Source organism: Bacillus rossius, chromosome 2, assembly GCF_032445375.1.
Source record: "Bacillus rossius redtenbacheri isolate Brsri chromosome 2, Brsri_v3, whole genome shotgun sequence".
In the NCBI taxonomy this organism is placed as follows: Eukaryota; Metazoa; Arthropoda; class Insecta; order Phasmatodea; family Bacillidae; genus Bacillus; species Bacillus rossius.
The window spans coordinates 37,556,513-37,583,069 of record NC_086331.1 but is presented as its reverse complement, the minus strand read 5'-3'; the positions used below and the strand labels follow the sequence as shown (position 1 = coordinate 37,583,069).

At 34.8% G+C, this 26,557-nt stretch overlaps 1 protein-coding gene across 4 annotated transcripts in view; it reads right to left on the bottom strand.

The window, feature by feature from the left end:
• Positions 1-26,557, bottom strand: part of LOC134529245 (plexin-B) — a 276,629-nt gene that overhangs the window by 56,248 nt on the left and 193,824 nt on the right. For all 4 annotated transcript variants that reach the window (XM_063363145.1, XM_063363144.1, XM_063363147.1 and 1 more), the window contains 5 exons: positions 23,810-24,058; positions 23,105-23,521; positions 20,906-21,205; positions 12,491-12,911; positions 11,495-11,637 (listed from right to left, as the gene is read on the bottom strand). In XM_063363145.1, the coding sequence (XP_063219215.1) occupies positions 11,495-11,637; positions 12,491-12,911; positions 20,906-21,205; positions 23,105-23,521; positions 23,810-24,058 (1,530 nt within the window). The remainder of the gene's footprint in view (positions 1-11,494; positions 11,638-12,490; positions 12,912-20,905; positions 21,206-23,104; positions 23,522-23,809; positions 24,059-26,557) is intronic.

Sequence of the window (26,557 nt, the reverse complement as noted above, 5' to 3'; positions counted from 1 at the left end):
AGGGTGTCTACTGAGTTACAAAAATAAAAATTAGTGACTTTTTCTTGACTTTTTCATGACAATTTTCACTGAAGTGTGAACACGAAACTTGTCAAAATGGTATAGTTTTTAAATGTTATAAAATTAAGTGTAGCCTATACCTTACATCAAAAATAAAATGAAAAATTGAACGTTTACTTTTCTTTATCAAAATATACAGGCCTAAGTGCTGGAAAAAAAGACACAAGTTAAGCCTACAAATGAAGGTTAGTTTGAAACTTAACTGAATAAAATTAATTATATCTGCTTTCCCGCATGCCAATTTTTCGTTGCACTTTAAGCGCTAAAACACGTTAACATTTGTTGGCAAACATTTTCAGCACATTATATCATAGAAAATATTACAATTCCATTCCGTAGCACTTTAACCTCTTCGACAATGATTTCAGTTGGAAAATAAAATAGGGGGGCAATTTAGGGATTTTGTTGTTTTGTAATTTGTTAACATAGTCGTTAACAAAACCAAAACACGAAAATACATCATACATTTTGTGCACAAATTTTTGGCTTTCTTTTATCATAGCCAAAAAAAAAAAAAAAATATATGTTTCGTACACACAAGCAAGCAGTAAACAAATGAACTCAACGCTAATAGTTTGATTATGAACGCTCGCCATTTGGCCAACAACTTATCGATATGGACGCGGGTCGCGCGCATTGACACCTTGTCAGCTGCAATCGATTATGTGCGATCGTTGTGCGCTCTGTAGAGAAGAATGAAACTGACTACGCCGTGACCGCCACGGAACGAATACCATCCTTTTTTTAAGCGTGTAAGGTACGAGAATTGAATAAATTACGTTTTCACAGCATTCGAAAGGACTTTTTTTTAAATAAAGAAGAGCAACTCACTATTATTAAAATTTTCTCTGCATTCTATGTGAAAATTATGACGTTGCATGTAGGAGAATAGAAGCTGTAAGCAACATTTGAACGGGCGAAAATGGCGGGACTGGTCTAGTTAAACACGGGAAAATGTATTGTGTGGGAACATCTTAAGCGATGATTTTCCTGAAAATGAAAGCTGCCAAAAGCACAAAAAATATGGTATATACAAGATCAGTGCACAAGAAATACACATTAGCCTTGTAATTCATTTTTTCGTGACTTTCACCAAAATATAATTAAAAATGGTAACTTTTTCGGGACTTTCGTGACCGGTAAATATGTATTGTACGGATTAGCGCCAAAAAAAATCGTACAAATATGAAATAACTTCCATTATATGCTCTTTCACGTCCTCTTTTCAGAACCGCCTGCGGAGATAAAAAATTCCAATTACTTTTGGAGATATCGAATTTTTTAATATTCATTTTTTCGCGATTATTTTTAAATCCGAAAATACCTTTATTCTGTGCTCTTTAACTTCCTCTTTTCATTAAACCCGGCGGAGATCAGAAATTCCAAATACTTTAGGAGGTATGGAATTTTTTAATTTTCATGATGTGCACTGATGCGTCCCTCAGCGGGAAGCCTACGATTCACACATCCTTCTGGACATACCCGAATACTCACATTGGCAAGCCTTCTTTTCTTAAAATTAGCAAGAAGTAATTAAAAATACTTTAAAACACTGTGGATTGTTGGTTATATTAGGTAAGTATAGCTAAATTAAAAAAACTGTAAAATCATTTTATGGTTGCTTAGCAAATAACTTTTTAATATGTAGCTATCCAGCGCTAGGAAACCGTTTACATGATTTCACAGTATTTTTAATGTAGCTATCCTAACCAAATCAACCATCCACAATGTTTTGAAGTATTTATAATGTAGCTAACATAACCTAATTGACCATTAGTTTTCATGAGTTGCATATTTATTTACAATAAACAAAAAAAAAACCGAAGATGCACGATCGGGCGTTTGCCTCTCGACTGTTGAAAGAAGGCTTGCCAACGTGAGTATTCGGGTATGTCCAGAAGGATGAGTGAATCGTAGGCTTCCCGCGTTCACCATTGTTGCTTGTTTACAAGTATGATTTTTTTTTTTTCGCGACGTAGTTGAACGACTACATCACGTAAAAAGAAAATTACGTGAGTTCCTACTGTTCATCCTTTTTCCCGGTTTGTTAGGTCAGGTCAGCTACATTATAAATACTTTAAAACTAAACTACCATTAAAATTAATTTTTATTATTTTTAATGTCCGTTCAGTTTCAAAGTATTTATACTGTAGCTGACCTGACCTAATCTACCTTTGTCCCGTTTTGTTAGGTCAGGTCAGTTACATTATAAATACTTAAAACTATACAAGTAAAATTAATTGATATTATTTTTAATTTCCGTTTATTTTGAAGTATTTATCATGTAACTAACCTTACCTAATGGAAAATTTCTGTTATTTAGGCATTCACGCACACACGGCAAAATATAAAATGGCGTCTGTTGAATGATTACATAGGGCTTGTATTGCAAAATAAGAACGGCGATATCTCCAAAAGTAATTGGAATTTTTAATCTTCGCAGGCGGTTTTGAAAGAGGACGTAAAAGAGCATATAATGAAAGTTATTTCATATTTGTACGATTTTTTTTGGCGCTAATCCGTACAATACATATTTACCTCGTGACCTTTTACAACATTCGTGACTTTTTCGTGACTTAGTAGACACTCTGAATAAAGATGTGACCCAAATACTTTCATAATTATAAAAATTATAAATTTTTGTGGACTATGAAATTAAAAAGCAAAACTTGAAGTGTCAGACTTTGTTCGTATTATAGTCAAGTGTAATGTTTTAACATACCTTGTTTGTTAATTTATAAGTACTTTGTATAGATAGTACAGTTTTGCAAATTGCTTCACATGTGTTGATGTTAGTGATGGCCCGATATCCAGAAACCTGATACCGATACCGATTTCAATATTTCCAAATTTACCGATCTGATACCCAATACCCGATATTCCGATAATAGGCCTATCTCATTTCTAACACTGATTCTATAAAATTGTGGTTCTGGAGTATTGTTAGAGATATTAATGAAAAATGTTAAATATTAATAAAACATACTTATGTAAATGTGTATTATTTTTATTAATGGTAAAATATTGTAAATTCACATTAAATGAAATCTAATAATGAAATTATCATAATGGCCTACAAATAAGCTCTCTAAATTCATGCAGTCTGCCATCTATCGGACTGAGGTGAAAACGCCACGTTTTCACACAAAAATCTTGTAGCTGCCCGGTATTAGTCTCTAGTGTATTTGCTTATAATGTATGAATCACGAGTCACTGCATGTACTTAGTCCAGTGTCTCAACTCTAATATACAAAAAATACAGTCCGAAAAACATTAAACTTTTGTACCCTTTGTAAAATTTCATCACGGTAAACGACACGCTAGAAAGGAAAGTCTTCAATTAGCAAATTTTGTGACCATTGTTCAAGCGTATCCTTCCATTTATTGGTGTGAAAACACGTTAAAAATATGTGATAAGTAATTTCAATACAACTTTGAAACATACTGCAGAGTTTATAAAACCACACATCTTTATTTATGTTGTTGGCAATGTACTATATATAGCCAACATAATACTTTGCTGCAAATTGCCCTACTTAAACACGCTTCATATTTTAGCTTTTCTAAAACTTACGTTACGTCTTTCTATAGAAATGCAGTTGGCGACCATAAAACAACACGGAAAGAAAATGCCTGTTATATAAAGCAGCAACTTTGTTCTTCTTCATGCTTACGGCTACACCACTTATTAAATAAAATATCGTAATTATTTTTGTTTATGTTTTCAATATATGTACACTTAGTGAACTTCGAAAATTCATTACACGAAAACATTTTGCGAATATCTGAAACAAATAAATATGCACTAAAGACAGGGATTTGTGTACACATGGAAGAATTGTACCGTCGGATGCATTGCAGTATCAGAAAGAAGAAATAGGCTTGAAATTGTTTCGGTGGAAAATATACTTGGAATTACTAGGTAATAATGGTGACGTGAAGAAAGAGAAATTACGCCCGCGGAAAATAAGCTTGGAATTACGGTTAAGATTATGTGAGAAGTATTATTGGCGAGAGCAAACATCAGTTATCAAAATATCGCAAATATTTACCGATATCCGATATTTAAAAATGTGCAGATATTACCGATCTCCGGTGTTGAATATCGGGCCATCACTAGTTTAGAAAGATTTATTTCTATTAATAAGTGAAGATCATTTGCAGAACATAATTTTTAAAATGCCTGGCTATGGAGTGCAAAACTGTAAAAATGATGATAAAAAAACTGGGACAGCAGTAACATTCCAAATAACTTAATTGTGCAAAAAAATGGGTGCTAAGTACTAAAAGAAAGGATGTTTTCAAAACTGAAACATTAAGAATTTGTTAGGTTCCTTTCAATGAAAATAATCATGAGAGAGACCTACATAGTAAGCTCATAGGACAGAAGCAAAAAAAGATTCTCAAACCTGATACAATGCCTCATTTATTGCTATCAAATCTAACATTTGTAGAAAATTTGGCTTAATGTGAGACATTACAAAACAGAAATGTGAAAAGAAAATTAGTCTCTGCCATAACAAATATTTGCATAAAATTAAAACCTCAGATCTGGACTTACGAATGAGTGAAAGAGAAACCACAGATGGAAATAAGCAAGAACTCAACAATGCAAGAATAAGTAAACCAGGACTGGACTATACAAAACAGAAATGTAATAAAGTTCTCAAAATGAGCTTCAATTATTTCAAAAGTGTGTATTTTCTCTGGATGAAGAATTTAAATAAAAAACTGACTTAATACCAGGGTAAGATAAAAACCAAGTTTTTTTTGGTTTAGAGCAGCTTTTTTTACATTAGTTATTTTGGTTCTCAGCATGTTTAAATTAAACCCATTCAACATCCCGCTTTCTGCCACTCATGTTGAACCAGAAAAGTTATAATGTCAAAGAACTAAAGTCCAGCAAATCTGCACACCTGACAGGGACTTAACCACAGAAAGAGTATTTTCCCACATTCTCCATAGAATTGATGTTTCCCACAGAATAGGGATTTACAGTAAAGTCAGGGATTTCCCACAAAAGGGTAAATTTTTTAATAGTAAATTTATTTACTCTTTTTTTTATCAGTCTACATTTCACTAATTAATTTAATTTTAATAGTAGTATTTAGCTGGGTATAATTCACCACTTATTCAGATAATTTAAATTATAAAGATTTTGAATTAGTTTATAATGTTTTGTTCGTGTAAATCACAAGAAACATTAATGAGCTAACTTTTGTTGCTATTAGAGTGGAATCAGAACTTTCATTAAAAAATTAAAATATTCTATTTAAAAATATATTATTTAAATTGTTTTTATAAAAATGACTTGGTTCAAACCGTGGTTTAAGCCAGCCATCCCGGCTTAATATAAATCAAAGAGAAAAGTTTTGAAACAAAAGTTTTCACACCAAAACCAACAGACTCATTAAAAAACAAAAAACAAACGCAATGGGAAGATTAAGATATTGGAGCTGCTGGAACATTACCTTCAATTTCAAGGAAGGCTTATATTTACGGAAAAAATAGGCTTGCTGTTGACCGATTATCAAAATCAGAAAATGGACCCATAACCTAAATTATTTGCCTGTAATCCAAAACCAAATATTATTAGTTTTATAAGCCAAAAAAGTATTTATTTCAACAATAAGGTGTGCATACTGTTATTGTAGAAACTATCTAGTCGTTTTAAGCCTACTGTATTAGTCTGTGCTATTATTTTATTTATGACAAAACTCCTTGGATGGAATTCTTAGGCTGTCTGATATTTAAGTTTGAATGTGTTTATCTGTGCAGTCGTCGTAGTGTTGTTCATAATGCCTTTTTAGGTATGTCATTGGGTTTATTGACATATATGATTTAGGATAGTTCTCTGAGTTTATATTTTCCTTTTTATTTCTTAACTAGATGACCCAGTGAACTTCGTACCACCTAAAATTAATTTAATTGTAACCTTTCATAAGCGATTACCAATCCTTATCAACCTTCTAACTCTATTTCATTGAAAGATGCGCCAAATCACCTAGTTGCTGCTGACATAGCAACCTATCTGATACTGAGACACTTTGTCGTTTGCATTTGTCACAGCGAAAAAAGCTATATCACTCGCTGCCTTTGTTCACACATTTGCATATGTACTTGATCGATTTGATGGAGACACAGTATTCCAAATTGATGTGAGCCTCAAAAGCCTTCGACAATATCGACAAATATGGCAGAATCCAATGATTGTCCACATTAACATCATGACCTTTGACCTTCACAACTGCAGATCCGCCATTATCCGCAACTGATCACTGACGTTACAATGGGTATTGTCATTGCCTGTGATGGTGTCAGCAATCAAGTCTCTCGGGCATCGTTTGGAACACTTACCATCGATCATACAGGGCAAGTCATTGTTGAACACCCTGCAAGGTCCATGGATCATATTCTTAGTAACCTTTGCATGCAATTTCGGATCAACAGTTCCATCAGGGATTTCGGATGAGATGACTGAATCAATTTCATCCGGCCTGATTTTGTCAACTACCCAAACCAAAATAGGCGCATAAGGCAGGACACGCTTTTGCCATTCAACGGAGTACATCCAACAATGAACTTGGCCATACACATGATGCTTTATGATGAAATCCATCAGAGAATTAAATTTTTGTTTAAAAACTCTGGCAGTGATGTCATGTCTGTCAACTGGTGTTTGGCTGGGTAGCAGTCCTTTCTTGATTTCGATCCATTGAGGATTACAGGTGAATGTTATGAACAGGTCTAGGCGGCCATATTGTCTAACATACGACATCACATCTTGCACGTACTATTGCATGTGGCGTAGGCTTCCAATGTAAGTGGCTGGCCAAATTGTCGTTCTTCCCACGTTGTTTGCATCGCCGTCAGCATTAATCGCATCGCGGAGATGAATGAATTCTTCAGATTGGAGCTGCTTTTGGTTCAAACGAATATATGTCAATTGCTAAGTCTCAATTTTAACATACATGTCAACCATGAACTCATGGAAATGACGGCGATACTTCAAAATGTGATTTAGTTCACCTTCACGGATCATAAGTCTGTATGAATAAAAACTAATGGCACTTACTTTTTTTAATAGTTTCAGTGTCTGTTAGTTAATTAACCATTTTGATGTTGAAATGGTATCCGTCCTTGCCCTGCCAAAAGATAAATGGATATTGTAGAGCATCGTAAGTCCTGTGCGTTTTGGACATATGTTTTAATTCATTGTTCCGACGATGAAGCACGATATCTTTAGATTGTAATTTTTCTCTGACTAAAACAACAGCCACTTCGTCGATTGTTGGTGAATTGAACCTTCTTGCGTAATTTCGAACAATTTGATCAAATCCTTGGTCTGACGAAGAAATGTTTGCAATTCTCTGACAATCTCTTGCTATGTTATCGGATTGTGAGCACAACGCTGATTAACTTCCTCATCCGAATTGCCCACGAAATAAAGTTGTAAGATTTGAAGGTCCACATTCGTTGGTGGTAACAGCGCTCCTACTAAATGATATAATTGCCCTAGAATCTTGAAAGTGGGCATAAAATTGTCCCATACAATATGTGTTGCGCCAAACAACGTCATTTGGAAACAACTGTTGTATTGTTGGATGTTGGCCAGGAAATGGGTAAATTCACTTCCCGTTTCAGAAACTAATGAGCATAATGGCTCCGGTGGCGGGACCAATTGTGGCAGTTTCAATTTTCCACATGCGCAATACAATCCAGGAGATTGACCGCTGAATTTCAACGCCTTATTATGTGAACAAATGACTGACATTTCTCCAATCGTTACTGAAATGTCCACACCCTAACCAATTTCGGGATCGTATTGGAATGCCGTTCCTTCCAGGTTCACAGGAGCACCGCGTCGGCGCAATCAGTCATGTTCATTGTATTGTGCTCGCTGGCGTGCTGTTTGATGTACATGAACTCGTTGGATTCTGAATATATTCACTTGTCAATCTTCAGTCGCTGTCAAACATAATTCGCACATGCCAATACGCCTATTTTCATTATCCGTCGCTCGCTGGTCATCAGTGCGGTTTGTACATTTAGTAGCTCACAGCGCATTTAAATGACTTCGTTGACCTATGTCAGCTCGTCCTCTACTTGGCATTGTAATGAACACTATAAAACAATACGGAATTGTTTTCATGATCACTGAATTTTGTCGAACATACCTTGAGAAATTTACAACTTATTATTAACCTTAAACTTATTCCTTCAGTTTTACTAAAACACATTTGAATTAATTTGTGGTTAATGGCTAAGCCTGCAAAGTCAATATATCTTAAAAGAATTGCTGATCAAAATGAATGTTCGCAAAATGAAATGAAAAAACTTTAATCAAATCATTTGTCAAAATCCACTACCTTTCTTTAACAACAAAAAAAAAATAACTATAATAGATTTCACACGACCCCACAGAATAAAAAACACATAGAGGAAAAACAGTTACGCATGGCGCAGCTGTGAAACGAAAGGTCCCCCATGTACGCCATCTGTTGAATGTAATCTGAAGTGGCTATTCCCATACAAAATTACTAATTTAGACTTTTTTATTATTTCGGCTGTTTCTTTGGGTTTTTCCTAATGTAATTTTTTCTAAACCACCCCAGTATTGAGGCGAACAAAAAAAAATTATTATTCAAACCGGTCAAGCCATTTTCGAGTTTTTGCGAGACTAACGCACTGCAATTTATTTTTGTACATAGAGACTAACTAATGCCCACCATGCGTTGCAATGCCTTTTTAATTTTCCCCCCCAAATGTTTAAAAGTAGGTATACATAATCAGAGTGTGAGTGTGCCTCTATTCCACTCTATCTCTATACCTCTCTATATATCCCTTTCCCCTTTTCTCACTCTCTCCCTCCCTCTATCTTCCTCTGTCCCAACCACCCACTCTCCCATCATTATTTGGACTATAGCGAAGAGGAAATACTATAAAATACTTACAAGTAACTATCCATACGACTTGCGCGCCACCTTAAATTCTGCTTTGGTGTTATCGTAATCTCATCTAGACAATGACCTTCTTGTGTTTAGAAAGTCAGTGTGCAAAATTTCATTCAGATCGGTTCAGTGGTTTAGGAATGCATAGAGAACAAACATATCAACATTAAAAAGTAATTCTAAGTGAAATTCCAATAAAAAAATTACCAAATTGAAATTTTTTTTATTTTTCGGTTGTTCCTTTGGGGTTTTCCTAATATATTTTTTTGAAACCATCCCTGTAATGAGGCGAATAAAACAAAAAAAAATCATTCAAATCAATCGAGCTATTTTCTAGTTTTAGCGAGACTAACGCACTGCAATTGATTTTTATGTTACCTTATTTTGTTGTCTCTACATACAGCGTGATACCCGCTGAGGGGGGATGTAATTCCATGCATTTTATTTACATTGGGGAGAACAGGCCTTGCTGCACACAGTCTACGTCACGGCCCTTAGGAGAGAGTAGCTGGATCCACATACCTGTAATACATGTGGTGGCGCCCTAGGCATAACACTAAGTCTCTACAAACATATAATCAACTCCCAGAGCGACAGCATCACATGTTTCCCCAGTTTGACAATAATGAACCGTGCAACACTGAGGTGCAGTTTTCAGGACTCTGCTGCCTCGCAGTGCCCCCAGTGATATCATGCTGACGGACCGCTCTCCCCTCCAGTTTCAGCCTTCAGATCGGTCCTACCTCTCCTTCTATTTCCCTTGGCATTTAGCTACACCATAACCAAAAATAAGTCAGTAAAATTATCTTAACTAAATTTTATAAACATATTTTATTATTATTTCACCAATTTCCAACTGGCTTATTTACAGGAAGAAATGAAAGATTAAGATACTTATTGTTTATTGGGAGCTGAATTTACTTTTGAAAATTTTTTTATATTTTTTTTCATATCTTAAAGAATCATGGCACTTTTTAACATTCTGAAACAACAATTTTAATTAGGTGTTCTGATCCATGGAATCTCAGCTTAACAAGTAGAGATGTCAGCATACATAATAAATTATAGGATGTGTCAAAAAAGAAAGAATCCAAACAGAACAATATATCAAACATAAAACAAGACAGGAATTATTATCCTCAATTAAGAGATTTTTATTATTTTGATCACTAAATATCAAAACAACCTAATAGTAACAGTAGCTATCAATTTCATCAAATAGGAAATAACTGACCAAAACTTAGTTTATATTTTAAAAAAAACTGAAACTTTTAATAAAATATACTGAAACATGCAAATTAAATTCTGGAGTAAAGGTACACTCACCAATATGCAATTTCATAACAAAAAGTATTGTAATATAAATTTTTGACTGTGAGTGAATTGAAATAACAGCTATTCCACAAAAATTACGATAATCAACACTATATTCAAACAAGTACATTAAATCTCAATCTGACACACAATGCTGGTTATTATTTTTTTTTATCATTTCTTTTAATTAAGGGCTACTGCTGTAAATTTATCACAATATTTCTTTTGTATGCCTTATTTAGTCAAATTTTGTCACTTTCTAAATGTGATTTGCAAACTGTAAAACATCATTCATGTGATCATAGCCACAAAATTATGCATGACTATTTTACTGCTATTAAATGACACAAAGAAAATATCGGGTACGGAAATTTCTGACAAAACTTAAAAAATTACAGATATACTAGATAATGCCCGGCATACGTTGCAATGCTTCAATCAATTTTTTTTTGTAATTTTTTAAACGTATACTAAGCATCTCTCTTTATCTCTCTAATTCTCTATCTCTCTATGTATATCTCTATAACTCTCTCTATCTTTCTATTTATATCTCTATCTCTGTATATATATTTCTACATATATATCTCTATATATATTTCTAGCGGACCCGAAAGACATTGTCCTGCCCAAATGTACATTTGGCGGTAAGTATTTCTACGCTGGACATTTTGTATCTTCTCATTATACATACCCCTCCTCTTGTACACGCCACTGCCGTTACCAAAAACCTTTCCCATGTTTACGCAGAAGGCAACAACAATGCAAAAGCCTGTTGCCATGGAGGCTAATTATCAACAATGCTTAGTTTTTTTGCTTTTAAAGCGTGTTTTTTTAGTTTTTTCTTAACTCAGAATCGAGATAAAATATCCAATTGTGAATCTAAACCATCCTCGAATACCCGTGAAATCACACAAAAAATTTCATCAAAATCGGTCCAGCCATCTAGGAGGAGTTCAGTGACATACACACGCACACAAGAAATATATATATAAAGATGTGGATTTGCAGGAAAAGCCCTTAGTTAATAACAATGACAATAAAATGATATAAACAACATTATGTGAGAGACTGAGCCTTAATAAGCATTAAAATAACCCAAAACAACCTAACTTGACAAACTGACATTACTTCCATAAATTTTACTAGTAAGTTGATACACATTCACTTACTTTTGGATCATTTAAAATTGGATGGTCTGTTACACCAGGAAAGAAGACTTTCATTATATAGTTCCGATGGTCAAGAGTTGGAATCCCCGATGACTCTAAGTCAGCTGTTAGGTCAGTCATGTCAGTCTGGAGTTCTGCAAAAGCTGTCAGAAAGAATTTACAATAAATAATACAAAAGTTAAGCACTTCTAAAAAAGTCTCACTAGTGAAAACACTGTACTAAATGTTTCATATTTAACACATTAATTGTAACAGCAATTTTATAAAAATACATGCATCCAATATGCCTTTGCGAATAACACTTTTTTGATCCAAAGCAAATATCAAACTGAAAGTTAAAAATATTTGCAAACTTAAATCAAATAGCAAATATTTTTTCCAGCAAGGCTGTATTACACTTTTATTTTTATAAAATACTGGAATGAAGTAAAAAATAAAATATACTTTAATATTTGTAATGACTATAAAACCAACTATGTATAACATCATTCAATAGATATAATAAAATAACAACACACAAAATTAATTTTGTGCATTCATAAAAGAAGATTTTATTCAAGCAAGACATACTCACCACTACTATCTAAAGTGTAGGAACTGACAGATTCTGACACTCTGCAGAGAAGTGTGCTGAACATAGATACTAAGTCCGTAGATTTTCTCTGGGTATTTTTTTTTCTACACCTTGCAATCTTGTAGCAGCTCTATATTACTGCTTTATTTTTTGTATCACTTCAGTGAGTCTTATACCTACATAAAAGCTTCAGTCCTTGCAAAATATTTATTTGTATTTCACAATTTTTTTATCCAATATTTCCTCAGTACTTCACTATTTACATAAAGACTGGTACATAGAATGTACCTCAGACTAACATAGGTATAACTCTCATACTCTGCTTTTTCTGAAGAACATAACCACTTATTTTGGCAGGGCATGCAAAAAGGTACAATTTCTTTAAACTATAAATAAAAAAAAATAAAAAAAAAGGAACCAACCTTGTTTACATTCTGAACGGACATTGCTCTCCAAAGTATCCATCTGAATCTGTATGCGCTTGTACTCCCGCTCTGCTTGCGTGGACTTCCGGCGGTACACGACAAGAATAACCAGAAGTAGCAGCACCAGAAATACAGTTCCCGCAGTGATACCTGCTATTGCCTCAGGTGGAAATACGCTCGGCTTCATGACTTCGTAGCGAAGATACCCTATGGGAAACCTCAATGATCTGCCGACATGGACCACCACTATTGGCAATGCCATTTCTGCACCAACCCCAACATCCTTGGTTCCCACGGGCTGAGTTTCCGGGGGTATGCACACCAGCTGTGTCAATGCTAGAGATGTCACGTTGCATGGTTGCGCTCCAATGGTTACATTCACATCAGATTCATCACTTGCCAAGTTCAAGTTCTCGCCCTTATAAATCAAAGAAAAAATTGTTATAACTTTAACTAATAAATAAAATAAAGATAAAATTGTGATCATAAATTACATTTCAATAAAACAAATGGTGTAATTCTCTCTGCTACAGAACATTTCTTACAATTTCAATACTGAGAGTACATACAAATCCAAGTACCTAATTTTTTTATGTGATTTACTATAGCAGATAACCATTAAGAATAAACAACTTACTGCTGTATATTGTTAATTTTTTTAAAGTCATGAAAGTAAGTAAATAAATAAATATATATAAAACTTCAATAATCAAAATAGGATAGAGTTTTGTTTTTCTCTCAATATTTATCTGTTAACACAATATAACATACAAATATAGAGCTAAAAAATTCAGTATAGGTATCACAAAAATTTTATAGATAAGAAATTTCTTGAGCATCTTTTTCATCTCTTATTTCCAAAGGGAATGCATGAGTGAAGCCTCTAGTTAGGTTGAAAATCTGTCATTTGCTGCAAACAAAATCAATTTTGAATGTTTAAATGAATGGGGAAAATACACATTTGTCTGGTAATTCAATAAAAACACTATCATTGTTAAGGATTAGGGCTACATTTAAAAATCATGCAAGGCAGACACCTAAAACACGATCTACAAACAAAAATTTCCATTAAAAATATTAGAAATTGTAAAGTTTTTACATTGGTTGAGATTGCTTTGTGGCTTGTTTGATGTAATGAGGTGAAACTCTCTTGGTGGGACAAGCCTTTCTCCTCCAGTTTCAAGGCCATACTCAACAATACAGATATAAACCTGTATGCTTATAGCAGCAATGGAAATGTTTGATTGTTTCAAAAATTTAGAATATAGTTCCATGCCAAATCATAATATAAATTATTGCTAGACAGAGCTTTAAATTATTTAACCTAGGTAGACGCTTGGTGACAGCCAGTTCAAGTACTATAAATATTATGTAGCAAGTCCTAATTTTTTATCTAAATTATTTAGGTCTACATGTAATATGCCAAATGTTAATTTTAGAAGATACACAACTTAGTAGGCCTAAAAATATTTACTATGCATCATGGTTCACACAAAGCAATTATTACTGTTATTATGTGTTGATCATTGTGTCAAATCACCACCTTATAACCTAATGATTTCTGTCTTTTCCTTCAAGTCAAGAACAAAAATTGAATTTAAGAGTTTTTCAAGATATTTTAGGTACAAGTGACATTCAAAAAATATATTGAAGATTTGGTTTTTTGTGTGATGCTGACAAGAAAGATTTAGTGAAATTCTTGCTTCTGTAACTATCAATATTGGTAGAAAGTGGAGCACAGTTTCACCAAGTAACATCACAGCAACACCATGCTGAAGGAAACAATTTTAGTACAAATTTTTTGAACATTTATGGCCATCTTATATTCATGATAAATAATTTTTAAGACCATTTTATTTACATAATTTGTACTGAAATGTGATATTAACATAATACAATGAACTTACAGTCATTATTATTTAAGAATATGCACTTCTAAAACAGGAAACAGTTGATAATAAATCTAGAAATAATTTAGCTTTATTTAATATTCCCATTAATAGAAATTATACAATGTACTAGCCAACACAATGTGTTCAGACAAAACAAAACTCATTAAGTTGTATTAAAGCATTCTTGATCACTTATTAGTGAATAACAATTCATTCTCATTAAGTAAATAAAAATATATGCCACTTAATACTCAGCTCAACAGCATGTGTCCATTTGCTAAGTGTATTTTATTTGTTTTAAAAAGTTTGCATCACATGTTCATGGGTATATTTTATGGAGAGTTTGGTAAATTTATAACAATCATTACTCTATCATCTTTATTTTGCAAAAAAATTATTATTTTTGCAGGGTGTCTACCAGATCTAGTAAATGAAATTCCCTGATTTTTCCAGGTTTTCCAGGTCTAAAACTGAACTTTTCCAGGTTTTCTGTAACACAATTACGACATTCCACGAAACTGAAAAAACTGCATAACAGTACATTGACGGGTTTCAAAGTATTTCAACTCACTTAAATTAGTAAAAAAAAATACCTTCTTTCAGACGTGGCCAAAGTGACTCAATTGATAGCAAATAAAACATGCTGCTACAAATATTTCACACACTTTTGCAAAAACATAAGTAAACGGAAGCTCCCATCAATTTCGCAGTGACTCAACTTTTGCGTCTATTGCACTTGCTTCAGAACGAGCCAAATCCAACACTCGAGCCTTCTTCAACTGCAATGCCTTGATCTCCTCTTCAACTCTTCTTTTTCTGCCTTCTTCTTGTCTGTAGCTTCCTTTCTTTTAGTTTTGTTTGCAGGACTTCCTTACGCCTACAACTAGCATTTCTTACATACTGTAACACGGACTTGGTGATATCAACATGCTCTACACCTCCAGAACGTTGAACAAAGTCGTACATCTGTCTTTGTGCGATCAGTATTTCTTCCTGCAAGTTTTCAGTCAGCAGATTAGAATTCACTGAAAATCCTCTTTCCAATGATGCATTTCCATTGGAAAGTACCAACATCATCCTCACAAACTTTAGAAGGCCTGTTTTGGCAGCTACTGTATGTGCCTTAAGGATGAGCATCCACAATTGATCAAAGCGCCAGTCTTCTCGAGAAAAAGACGAGAACAGTGCTTCAGAATCTTGCGAGGAACATACCAACTGATATGATCACTCAATGTTATCAGCTTCTTGTCCTTATAGCCACTTGTTTTGAAGACAACATTCTAAACTGTAACTCACATGCTGTTTCCTCACACCCGAATTTAAAGCCACAAACGGACATAAGCAGGAAATTCCCTTGGTAAGTTTGTACTTCAGGAGACTTTTGTCTTGAAGTTTTTTTACCATAACCTTTAGACAAGTCCTAACATCATTTTTCAGTAGCAGGACAGACTTTACTGGTACTTTCTCTTTCTTGATGGTATGGCGTACTGCATAACCCAACTTGATATTGTTAGCAGTCAATAGATTTTCCTGATTATCTACATCCAATCGAGATACATTGCGTTTCTCCCTAAAACTCTTCAGTACCTCTGGTTTCAAAAACTTTCCTGCCAAAGCTAATAAAATGTCTACCAGTGAATCATAGAGAAAAGGTGCCATGAGTGCTTCACTTTGGAACATTGTGAGAAACAATTCCAGCTCTGATGCCAAAGAGTAGAAGAATGTCAATTTTACTTCTAGAAGATTATCTTCAAGAGCACTTTTCACTACACTGAAAGACACAGATGAAATAGAAACTTCATTAACAAATTTCTTTAGGTGGGGTAACATTTTCATGGCACGCTCAGCAACTGCAGTATTCCATTTGATTGCACAAAATTTATTGGAAAAAGCTCTGATCCAGTTGTTCTAATGTAATCTGCCCTCCTTGCAGGTACATGCATAAATAAATTCAAATAGTAACTGTGCCTGAAAAAACTAACAACGTCCAATTGTATAGCAGAAATTCCAGTTTTGAAAGCACCATGGACCGTATGAAGCCCACAGCTACCAATTTCTAGCAACGATGGCGAATCTTCACCAAAAGTGTCTGTGATATGTATTTTCAAAGCTAACGAAAATGGCCAGATTACGTTGAGGGCATCCATAGATACTTAAAATTAAATGCACCTGTCAGTATAATCAGAACGTGGGAAGCACATGCTGCAGTACCTACGTCAGCAGGATAACAGACCAGCTGGAACCAGTTTATATCACGTGATTTAACGCCACTTCCGAATTGGATGATAAAGAAAAGAAAATGGACGTTAGTTATGGACTGAAATGAAAATGAACTGTTAGTTATTTTCCATTCAAAAATAAAAAAATGGGATGCGATACACTTGATGCTACATCAATGCAAGCAGATCAATAAACAAAAAACGTATTGCCAACTACAACCTACCAAACAAAAATTCCCTGATTTTTTAAAAAATTCCCTGATTTTTCCCTGATTACAATATTCCCTGATTTTTCCAGGTTTTCCAGGTTTTCCAGGGTCAGTAGACACCCTGTTTTTGGCTATAGTTGTTGTGCCCTGAGCGTACCCCCCTCCTTATCATTGATGTGTCAGTCTGTGTCTTGTACAAATTCAACATGCGTGTCCTCCCACGCGCAGTACACACTACCCCTGAAAGCTAGGCTACCGGGAAGACGCCAACCCAAAAAAAGTGTCCCATGTAGAAAAAAGCTTCCACTAAAAAAAATCAAGTCGACGTGGCCAGAAGGTGACCATTGTCGCGAGCAGCTAGGAGGCTATGGAAGAATGTTCTAGGCTCTCGTAACAGCCTCACCTGTGAGTATTTGAGCCCCCAGCTCGGCCCTCAAGATGGAGTGGCCTGCGAGCAGCCGCTCACCTAAGATCTACGAAAAAGACGCCCACCGACGCTCCGACACGCACTGCAACGTTATGCTGCCCAACCACCGCTATGATTTTGGAAGAGTCGTATGAAGCCGATATATCACTTATGTTGGGTGATAGAAATATTTTGAGACAGTTACAGCAGGTAACTGATATAGTCCAAAATACAGCTAGGACTTAGACGTTTTTTCACTATGCTGGTCGAAATGTGGGCGCATAGTGTAACGTATTGACGTTGAAGTGTTAAGTGAAGTTTATGGTGGCTGTGGTCATGGATTTTGTCGCCGCAGGGCAGTGACGTCCGGTGTTAGCACAGACTTGACCATAATTTACCAATAGTAACCAGAGTGTTCTTACGTAAAGGCAACATAAGAAACATAACAAGTTCTATGGTTACGTCAACTGGACAAACATTATCTTGGATTCGGTTACAGGCATGGTGGCCATACACTGAGTGGTGTTTAAAGTGCCATTTATGACATTGCACTCATGTGAGATGTGTAGAGATACTAGGCTTACGTATGAACTGTTGCTTGGCCCGAGTAGCATGGGAGAAAATAAAAAAAACTGTTATGGTTCCTGGATGTACTGTCATCGTTCCTCAAGCATCATTATAGTTAGTTGTGTGCCGACTAAGAGAAATCTGCGAAGAGACTTGTTCTTATGTCTACGTGGGTGAACCGGTGGTTATGGAGACTTGTCTGGTAGACATGGCGATGTTTGCCGAGATTCAAGAAGTGATTGGCGTGGGTCGAGGGTACCATCGGTTGTCAGGAGCCGACGACTTCGCAAAATGCCTCCTGGCTGGCGAGCCCCGTAACGAGTTGAGATGCCTGCTGGAGAGCGAGGAGCTGCAGTAGCGAGTTGGCACTCATGACTGATGCTGTATTCAATATTCCCAGTATCCAGGTGGTATTTACCATTCAGAGTTTAACTGTGGAATTTTAAATGCCATTTTCTATAATTTATAAATATTTGAATTATATTAAAAATTCTAGTGATCACTACTGTGTATTGATGTATTAATTATTCACCCTGTTCTTTACACAGCTAGCCACAATTAAGCTATATGGATGTGGAGTGATAATTAGTAATGTGGCATAGACTTGTATTAGTAAAACTATAATGTTTTTATGAGAGATCAGTAATATTGTATCATCATACCCTGTGGTTAATTCTGTCATTGATATGAGTTTCAGTTTTATTTATCTATTTGGTGATAGATTAATTAAATTAAAATAACGGATGTACTGGGTATATAATAATGAAAATACCATCAGTTGTCATATTCTGGCTATTGTGTGTTGCAGTAACCATTACAAAGTTTGTTACTGAGTTGCATCTCGATATGTGCTATACCCAAGCAAGACCATTATAATATTGAGTGTAATGCTTTTAATTCTTGTGTTGGCATTATTAATTGTGAATAAATTTGTGTTTTGGTTCAATAAACCTCATCTATCATTTTAGAGAATTTTAACCTAACTCACCCCGTTGTCAGGTTCAGGCAACATAATTTTGACTCACTGTGTCAGACCACAGGAGAAACAAGGGAACAATTCTTCAGGAAAATATAACAAAGGTTAAAGATGCAGTAATGATTGAAATTAAAATAAAATTATTGAAAAACATGCCAAGAAAAATAATAACTTAGCAATGTGACAAATATGTTATCACGAGGCAAATGTTCTGCAACGGTTACAACAGAGAAAACTTTAGAATATTTGTGCGACCATAACATGTCAACAGACCAACACATGGCCATTTTCCTGCCACATACAATGAAATGTCATTAATCCAGTACATTCGGAACCACTGATTTTGCCCAATTATTGAACAATATAGTTTTTACAGGAATACCGATGAAAAATTAATATACAAAACAATGGAATTTAAAAAAAGTTATAATAAGTTGCTCTATTGAATGATAAAATACAGATGAGCAATGGTCTTCTTAAAAAATTCTTACGGAAATGTGCTAGTGAAATGTGGAATGTAAGCCACTATAAAACAGGAAAACTGTTCTAAAATGAAAACCAATAGTAGCAATAAACTCTGAATGAACTAAAAACACTGGCAGTACAGTAACGCAACCTCATGGTCAAGGTCAACAACTGGACTCTACCTGCAAAATCTGAATGTGAGCAGTTCAATTGGTACTGGAATACAGAATGTGCAGAAAGAGAGTACCGGATTACAGACCTTTCACTGTACTGACTACCTGTGACATTAATGAGACCTAAAAAATAAAGAGAATGAAAATAATATTTATTGCCATGCAACTAGAGGTGCAATAAATCTTTATAATTGTTAACATCACTAATAAGAATTCAAAGCTTGTAGGGGATCAGTGAGAAAAGAGACTAATAAGAACAAATGGGTTTATGCTTAGATGTAGGATATCTGAGACAGAAAGTACGTAAAGATATGTCATAGTAAAAATCATAGAATTAACTGTCAAGTCTATCTGGAAAATCTGGTTTTGATATACCACCAGTGATCAGCGAGCAAAATTAGCCTCTATCAAGACGTCAATAAATGAGAAATCATGGTTAACTAAAATGCTAAAAGTGTCAGAGGATACAAAATTGTTACCACTTCATTATTAAGGCAAAAGGAAGCCTAGTTTTAGTATAATGTCAAGAATAAAAAAGATGGATGACTGAAGAAACAACAGATAAACAGTTGAAACAGAAGTCTTGGTTCCCTAGTATGCTTGTGCTGGATGTTTTTATGTTCCTAACACCAAATGTAAATGCAAATCATGAACAATTTTGAAAGCTGCAGGATGTAGGTATTGGATGATGATGTTGAAAAGCTCTTCAAAAGAAAATTTGAAGAAGCAGTACAAGTGATTAATGGCCATAAACCCCCCTGAGAAATTTAAACTACATGGTGTTTTGCTACTGTACCAATGTATTTTATCAGTATGGGATATGGTGACTGTGACTTGTGAATTTCTTTTCTGTACTGTAATTGAAATGTTTATGATTTGTCATGTAACACTGTATTTTAAATATACGATATCTTACATTCAGGAGAGTCTTGTTTCAGAATGACAATTTTTTTGAAATATGATAAAGAAAATGGCTTCATCTGATATATGATATACTAAAGCATAGACCCAAATACACATATTAACATAGTATATATACGAGAGGGTTTATTGTAGCACAGTTAAGCACAAACAAGCTCATGATAATGGTATCTGAACATTAAATTATGTTCCAAAACACTTGATACAAATTTGGTGCTAATAAATTAGCAGTCATATTGTATATTAAGAGTGAAATTAATAATTCTGTTCTCTTTGTCGCATGAGCATATATTTACAAGCAGTTACCAATGATCTATTCATTATCCTGCATTAGTGACAAGCATAGTGCAAGTAAAATGTGAGGTGAAGATAAATAAATTAGAAAATAGAAACAACTGTGTTTCTCAGAGTAGCATGGTTAAATAAAAGGGTGAAATGTAATAGTTTATTATAAAAATTGCAGGTAAGAGCTTTTGCTCGCTGGTCTAAGATACCAATTTCAATAGTATATTAATTTACTTCTGTAAATTCATTTTAATATATTATTAATACATAGTGGTACTAAAATACAGATATGTACTTACTTCAATCACTAACGTATCCCCTTTGTAGAGTTTAACTTTATTGCTGAACTCATAAAAGACGGGATCTCCAACATACAGAAGTTGTGATCGCAGATTCTGAAAATGCTTTGCTAGATCTCTAACTGATTTAACATTGTCCATAACAAAACTAATTTGAAGAGCTAAATGAGACTCCTGAAACTTCTTTAAATCAAGTGAATTCTTTTTCTCTGAACGGCGAACACGAAACCACTGATGAAACTTCTCGTTAACAGGCGGAGAAGGACACTCCATTTGGGCACTGTTTATGATTGTGCAATCCTGCGATGCAAAAGACCAAAATACATTTATTATGCAAAAAGATTATTCTAAAATATATTTTACATACATATAACACAAAACACTTTAAAAATTATTAATGAAGTGTAAATTTATTTTCTTTCATTCCTCTTGCAAATTAACTGTTGGAAAAATAATAGGCAAAAGATAAAAGTAGGAAGTTATGTACATTGCAGAGTAAAATCCTTACCAAAGGAAATAAAGTACACAGATAAAATTTACCCAAATTGAATGTTTGTAAAAATTTTTCCAAAACATATGTTATATAGCTATCAAGAGAATACTGCCTAACATAGTACACCTATCCTTCACTTAGCACGACTAATTTGTTCCTAAAAATTCTTGTGTTTTTCGAAATCGCGTATTCTGAAGCATTAGTTTCCATAAATAGCAAGGCTAAGTTATTTAATTTGATTCAAAATTGTGTATGAAAATATACTTTATGTAATACAAATTTGTTGAATAACACTCAACTATAAATATGTCACATCATTTATCTTTATATGCCTCCCATCGCACTTCATATGACAATAACGACACCACGTAACGGGAGATACTTGGTCATGTACTTTATCGTCAGTCGGCTGGCTGACTTGCGCGCCTGGGCGTGACCTTCAACTCACGTCGTGTACCTTTCCAAACCATCCTTTACTGACAGTGAAACCGATATTACTGTCCAGATAATTACATTTTAATTTTTCAAAAATTAAAGTGCTTATTCGCGTATCACCACCTGGTTCAGACCAATCCTGTCAGGCCAATGATTATTTTTTTCATTGCAACATTCATTTAACAACCTTTTACATGTGAATCCTCTGTTTATTTCTGTTCCGGTATCTAATGTTAAATATATTCCCGCTAGTACAACCAACAGCATCAGACTTACATAAACTTTTGGTAAGAGTCCTTATTTTGTACGATTGTGTGCACAGTTGGCTTGCTTAAAAGAAAAGTGCGACCAACATAAGCATGGCCTTCATGACAATCTGCGCGCCGTAATACTTCTAGTTTTGTCTCAAATACTTGAACACAATGCATTATGAATGATCAAGCACGTACAGTTACCGGCAGCTGAATGGGCAGATGTTGCTTTTGTTTGAGTGAATTCTCTGCCACTGGCTAGACTGAGTTCACAGTCCGGTTTGTGGCCAGGCGACAACGGTATGGCACGGCAGCATACGCGCGGAGGTAAAAACATTTGGATCTTTACACTCCATAGCTGCAATTTAACTTGCCATAGCTGATGTTTGTACAACAGCCAATAGCGTAGTCAGATCTGGGCGCCCATCTCTTCCCCCCTTGTGTGGCTAACTGTATCCCATGGCAAATCTGTTGTTTACAGAAGTTGAAACAGACTTCGTGGCATCGTGTCAGACTTTTTTTTTTGCCTGCAGAGATTTCGTGCTAACTGAAATTTACAGACGTGCTATTCAAGACTGGGGCAGTAAAATTCACTTCGCGCTAAATGAATCCACGCAATCTGAAGATGTGCTAAGTGAGGGATAGGTGTATATGGGGATCAGCAACATAAAAATTAGACAAATGGTTTTACTTATGAGCCGAAGCAAGTCTTCACTATTGAACTACTTACTGTTGGTGTGGATCAAATTACTACTATATAAACACAATGAAATAAAAATTTTCAATCATCAAATAATGTGGGAGAAAATCACATACAAACGTGAATGTGTGAGAGTTAGTAACCAATAATGAGCCTTACAACCAAATCATGACAGTTGGCAGGTTATGCTCTGTGTTTATTGGTACAGTAAGCTGAATTTTGTTACACCTGGTGTAAATCAAATTTATAATATTTCTGAATATGTCTGGCATTTACTAAGAAAACTCCAAAAAAAATAGTAAGTGTAATTTCATACTTACTGTTTTGTTAACTGGATATTGTTCATCATTATAGTAAACCAACATTTGTGGTTTAAGTATTGTGTCCAGATTTGTTCCATGAACTGTGATCATTCTGCCACCGGATACAAAACTTTTCAACGGCTTTATTTCCATGATGGTAGGGTCTAACGTGTAGTTGAACGGATTGCCATCCAATGTCCTGTTTGCACCATCAATATTAAGAATTAGCTTCTGTATGAAATGAGGTTCATTGGCTTGAGATGTGATGCAGGTCACACGACTACTCGATGCCTGGGTTGCATTGATGTGGCAGGGCAGATCATCCAGGTAAGCTGTCATCCTGCTGCCAATGTTTAGGTACTGTCCACTAATTGCAAGTTGGGTGCCACCGCTCTGGGGCCCAACCTGTGGAAAAACTCCAAGCAGCTGGACATCCTGCAAAAGAAAAACAGATCTCATTTTTACATTAAAAATTACAACCTTAAGTGGTATTAATTGTAAATAAATTTTTAATTTATGCACAATAAGTAGGTAGCTATTATTCACAGATCCCATTAACCAAATGAAAAACAGCTCAATTTTATATAAATTGATACAATGATGTGTTGGTGACCATTTAGTAGAATAACAAGTATATTATGTTAAATATTGTTTTCATGCTCTGAATAATTTGAATAATAGACTACTGTTAAAAAATTATATGTTTTTGATGCATGAACTTACCCTATAACTGAAATGCACAGATGACTCAGTGTATCCAGCTTCATTTCCAACTGTCACAAAGGCATCTCTTTCACCATGAGACGGACCAGTTCTGCAGCTTATCCGCACAGATATCTCATATTCGATTAGCTCACATGGGGTGTCCCCTATTCGAATTCTGCCTTTAACATCATCTTGCTTTAGGCCCAAATTACTGCCTTCAATTGTAACCAGTGTTCCACCCTCTATTGGCCCACTCAAAGGTTTTATCTAAAAATAAAAATGAGAGGTAATAATGAAAAAAAAAAAAACACACTCTGCAAGATGCCTTGATGTTTTCATCTACATTACTAAAATAGCAAACATGTTGCTTTATATTCTATACAATAAAAAAAAGTAACTACTGCTTTCAATACCTCCTTGTTAAAGAGGACTTACCATTTTTAAGTAGCTCCCATATCGAAAATTTTAATTTGGAAAAGATTTCAGGTTCTTATATTGCCCAGATTTCTGTATGAAATGGGCACAAGAGAGATATGTGAGATTGGAATAAAATGTTCATTTTGTTATAAAAAAAAATGCAAACTAAGGGTGAGACAAGGTGGAATTATGCTGATAAAGTTCCAAATTTTTTTTTGGGTAAGAGGACTAGAAGAGGTTGTGTGTTGGGCCAGTGGCCTACTGACCTCTCCTTATCCAACACTACCTTGTCTCTTGTATTTTAACTTGGGGCCTAAGCAACAAGGTAAAGTATAGGTAGATCAGTTGCAGATGAGACCAGGATGCTGGCTACAGCTTAAAAAACCAAAACTGCAAAGTTTCAAAAAAAAACCTTCCCTAACTAGGAGTGGTGGTTAATGAGCCAAAAAGTAACAGCACTCACAACCTAGGTTAGCACAGATTTAGCGAAATTAAAAGTAACATACTTAAAGGTCTTAAGTGACAGCTCCACCATACCGGTGTAGTTTAAGAAATGTATTATGCCAGTAACTTAAAAATATACATCTTTCCAAGATAAACATGATACATGGTAGAGCCAAAAATATAAAGAGATTCGACGAGTCCAGAGAAGTACAAAGAAGCAGAAGCACATTACAGAAAAGAGGAAAACAAATCTGTTTGGGACGAGTGAAAAACTAAGTGGAGAGGCTGGGAGCAGGTGATGAGGAAGAATACAAGCTGTAATGGAAAAGTAACAATAAAGGAAAGAGAAATGGGTAACATTTTGTAGTGTTACAAGAATCAAAGTGTCAAATTAATAAGTGATTTTAAAATACAAATGTGGTTGAAAAATACCTTAAAGATAAAGGAGTAATGGTGACCTGTGAATGTATACACCCCAGTGGGATGCTGTACAGAAGAAAAAAAAAAGTTAGAGATTCAACAATTAAAAAGAGAGGCAAGTGGTTATGCAAAACTAAATGTACAGGCAGGAAAATATACAAAAGTGTTTTTGAGGAGATACTAGCAATGAACGAGAGGGAGGAAGATAAACGAAGATGAAACTTTGGGTAACTGGTACACAAAAAATTTCAAGTACATGATACCAAGAGTGTCACTAGATAAAAGACCACAAATTTAGTGGTAGATTTAAGAGATCTGGAAATAAATGGGATGGAAATGACTATGTATTGGAATATACTAGAGAAGAATGACTGGAAAGCTAAAACCAAATCAGGTTTGCTAATGAAGTATGAGGACATCTTTTCACTGCAGTATCTCCCAAAACAAACTATAAAATAATAATTCTTTTAAGATAAGCAAATAGGTTAGTTGTATTAAAACCTATAATCAATATTTTTACAAAGAAATGTTTTAACCATAATAGTCCTGATAACCATTGTCCATAATGTATACATTAACAGAAAAAATGAAAATGGCACATTTAAGTTGGGTATTATTTTTATTTGATTTTCATTTTTATTCGAGCTCCGTGTCTTAACAGGCAGGTCATTAAAAGAGGACACAGTAAGTACAGAATTTGGGGAACGAATTGGCCATGAACTATTTAAACGATTAGTATCACTATTCACCAACGGTGATTTCAGAAAATGATGGTAAAACAAATTACGATGACTGAAGATTTGAACCTGGGTTGTAATTGATGCCTTAACAAAAACAGTAGCTACCATTTGTGAATTAAATTAGGACTTGTTTTGTAGCTGAAAATAGTTGCCTTATAATAACATCCTCTAGCATCTACTAATTCTCATGTGACGAGGACCATGGTTGTATACAGACCCTTGGCATGAATCAAAGTTATGAGAACCAAGCCCACTTTTATTTTGGAGGTTTCGTTGCCTTATGCTTCTGTAAATTCCCTATGATGTAAACATCTATTTTTACCTTTTTAATGGCATAAGTTACGAAACATAAAATGCATTATTTGTAAATAAAGAAAACTTTCTAAAAATCAACCAATGTACGATAAGGAGATACAATTGTCAGCTTTATTTTGTACTTAAGTTTCTATTTACATTCTTCTGGGTAGTTCAGTCATGTTCAAATATCTCTTTGACTAGTTATTTATTAGCCCATACAGAATTGTTATTGCAGTTTGCCGAAGCCCACTGGCTGCATGTGCAGCTGTGCGTGGACCACGCCTCTCCACTATACCTGCTATCCCTCCAAGGCCACACCCCTTGGAGAATGGGACAACCACCCCCTCCCAGTGTGTGTCCCTGTACTGCCAAAGGAGACAAGGCAATGCCACCTGACTCCTACTACAGAAAAGAAAACCCCAAAATACATTAACATTTCAAGACTGTT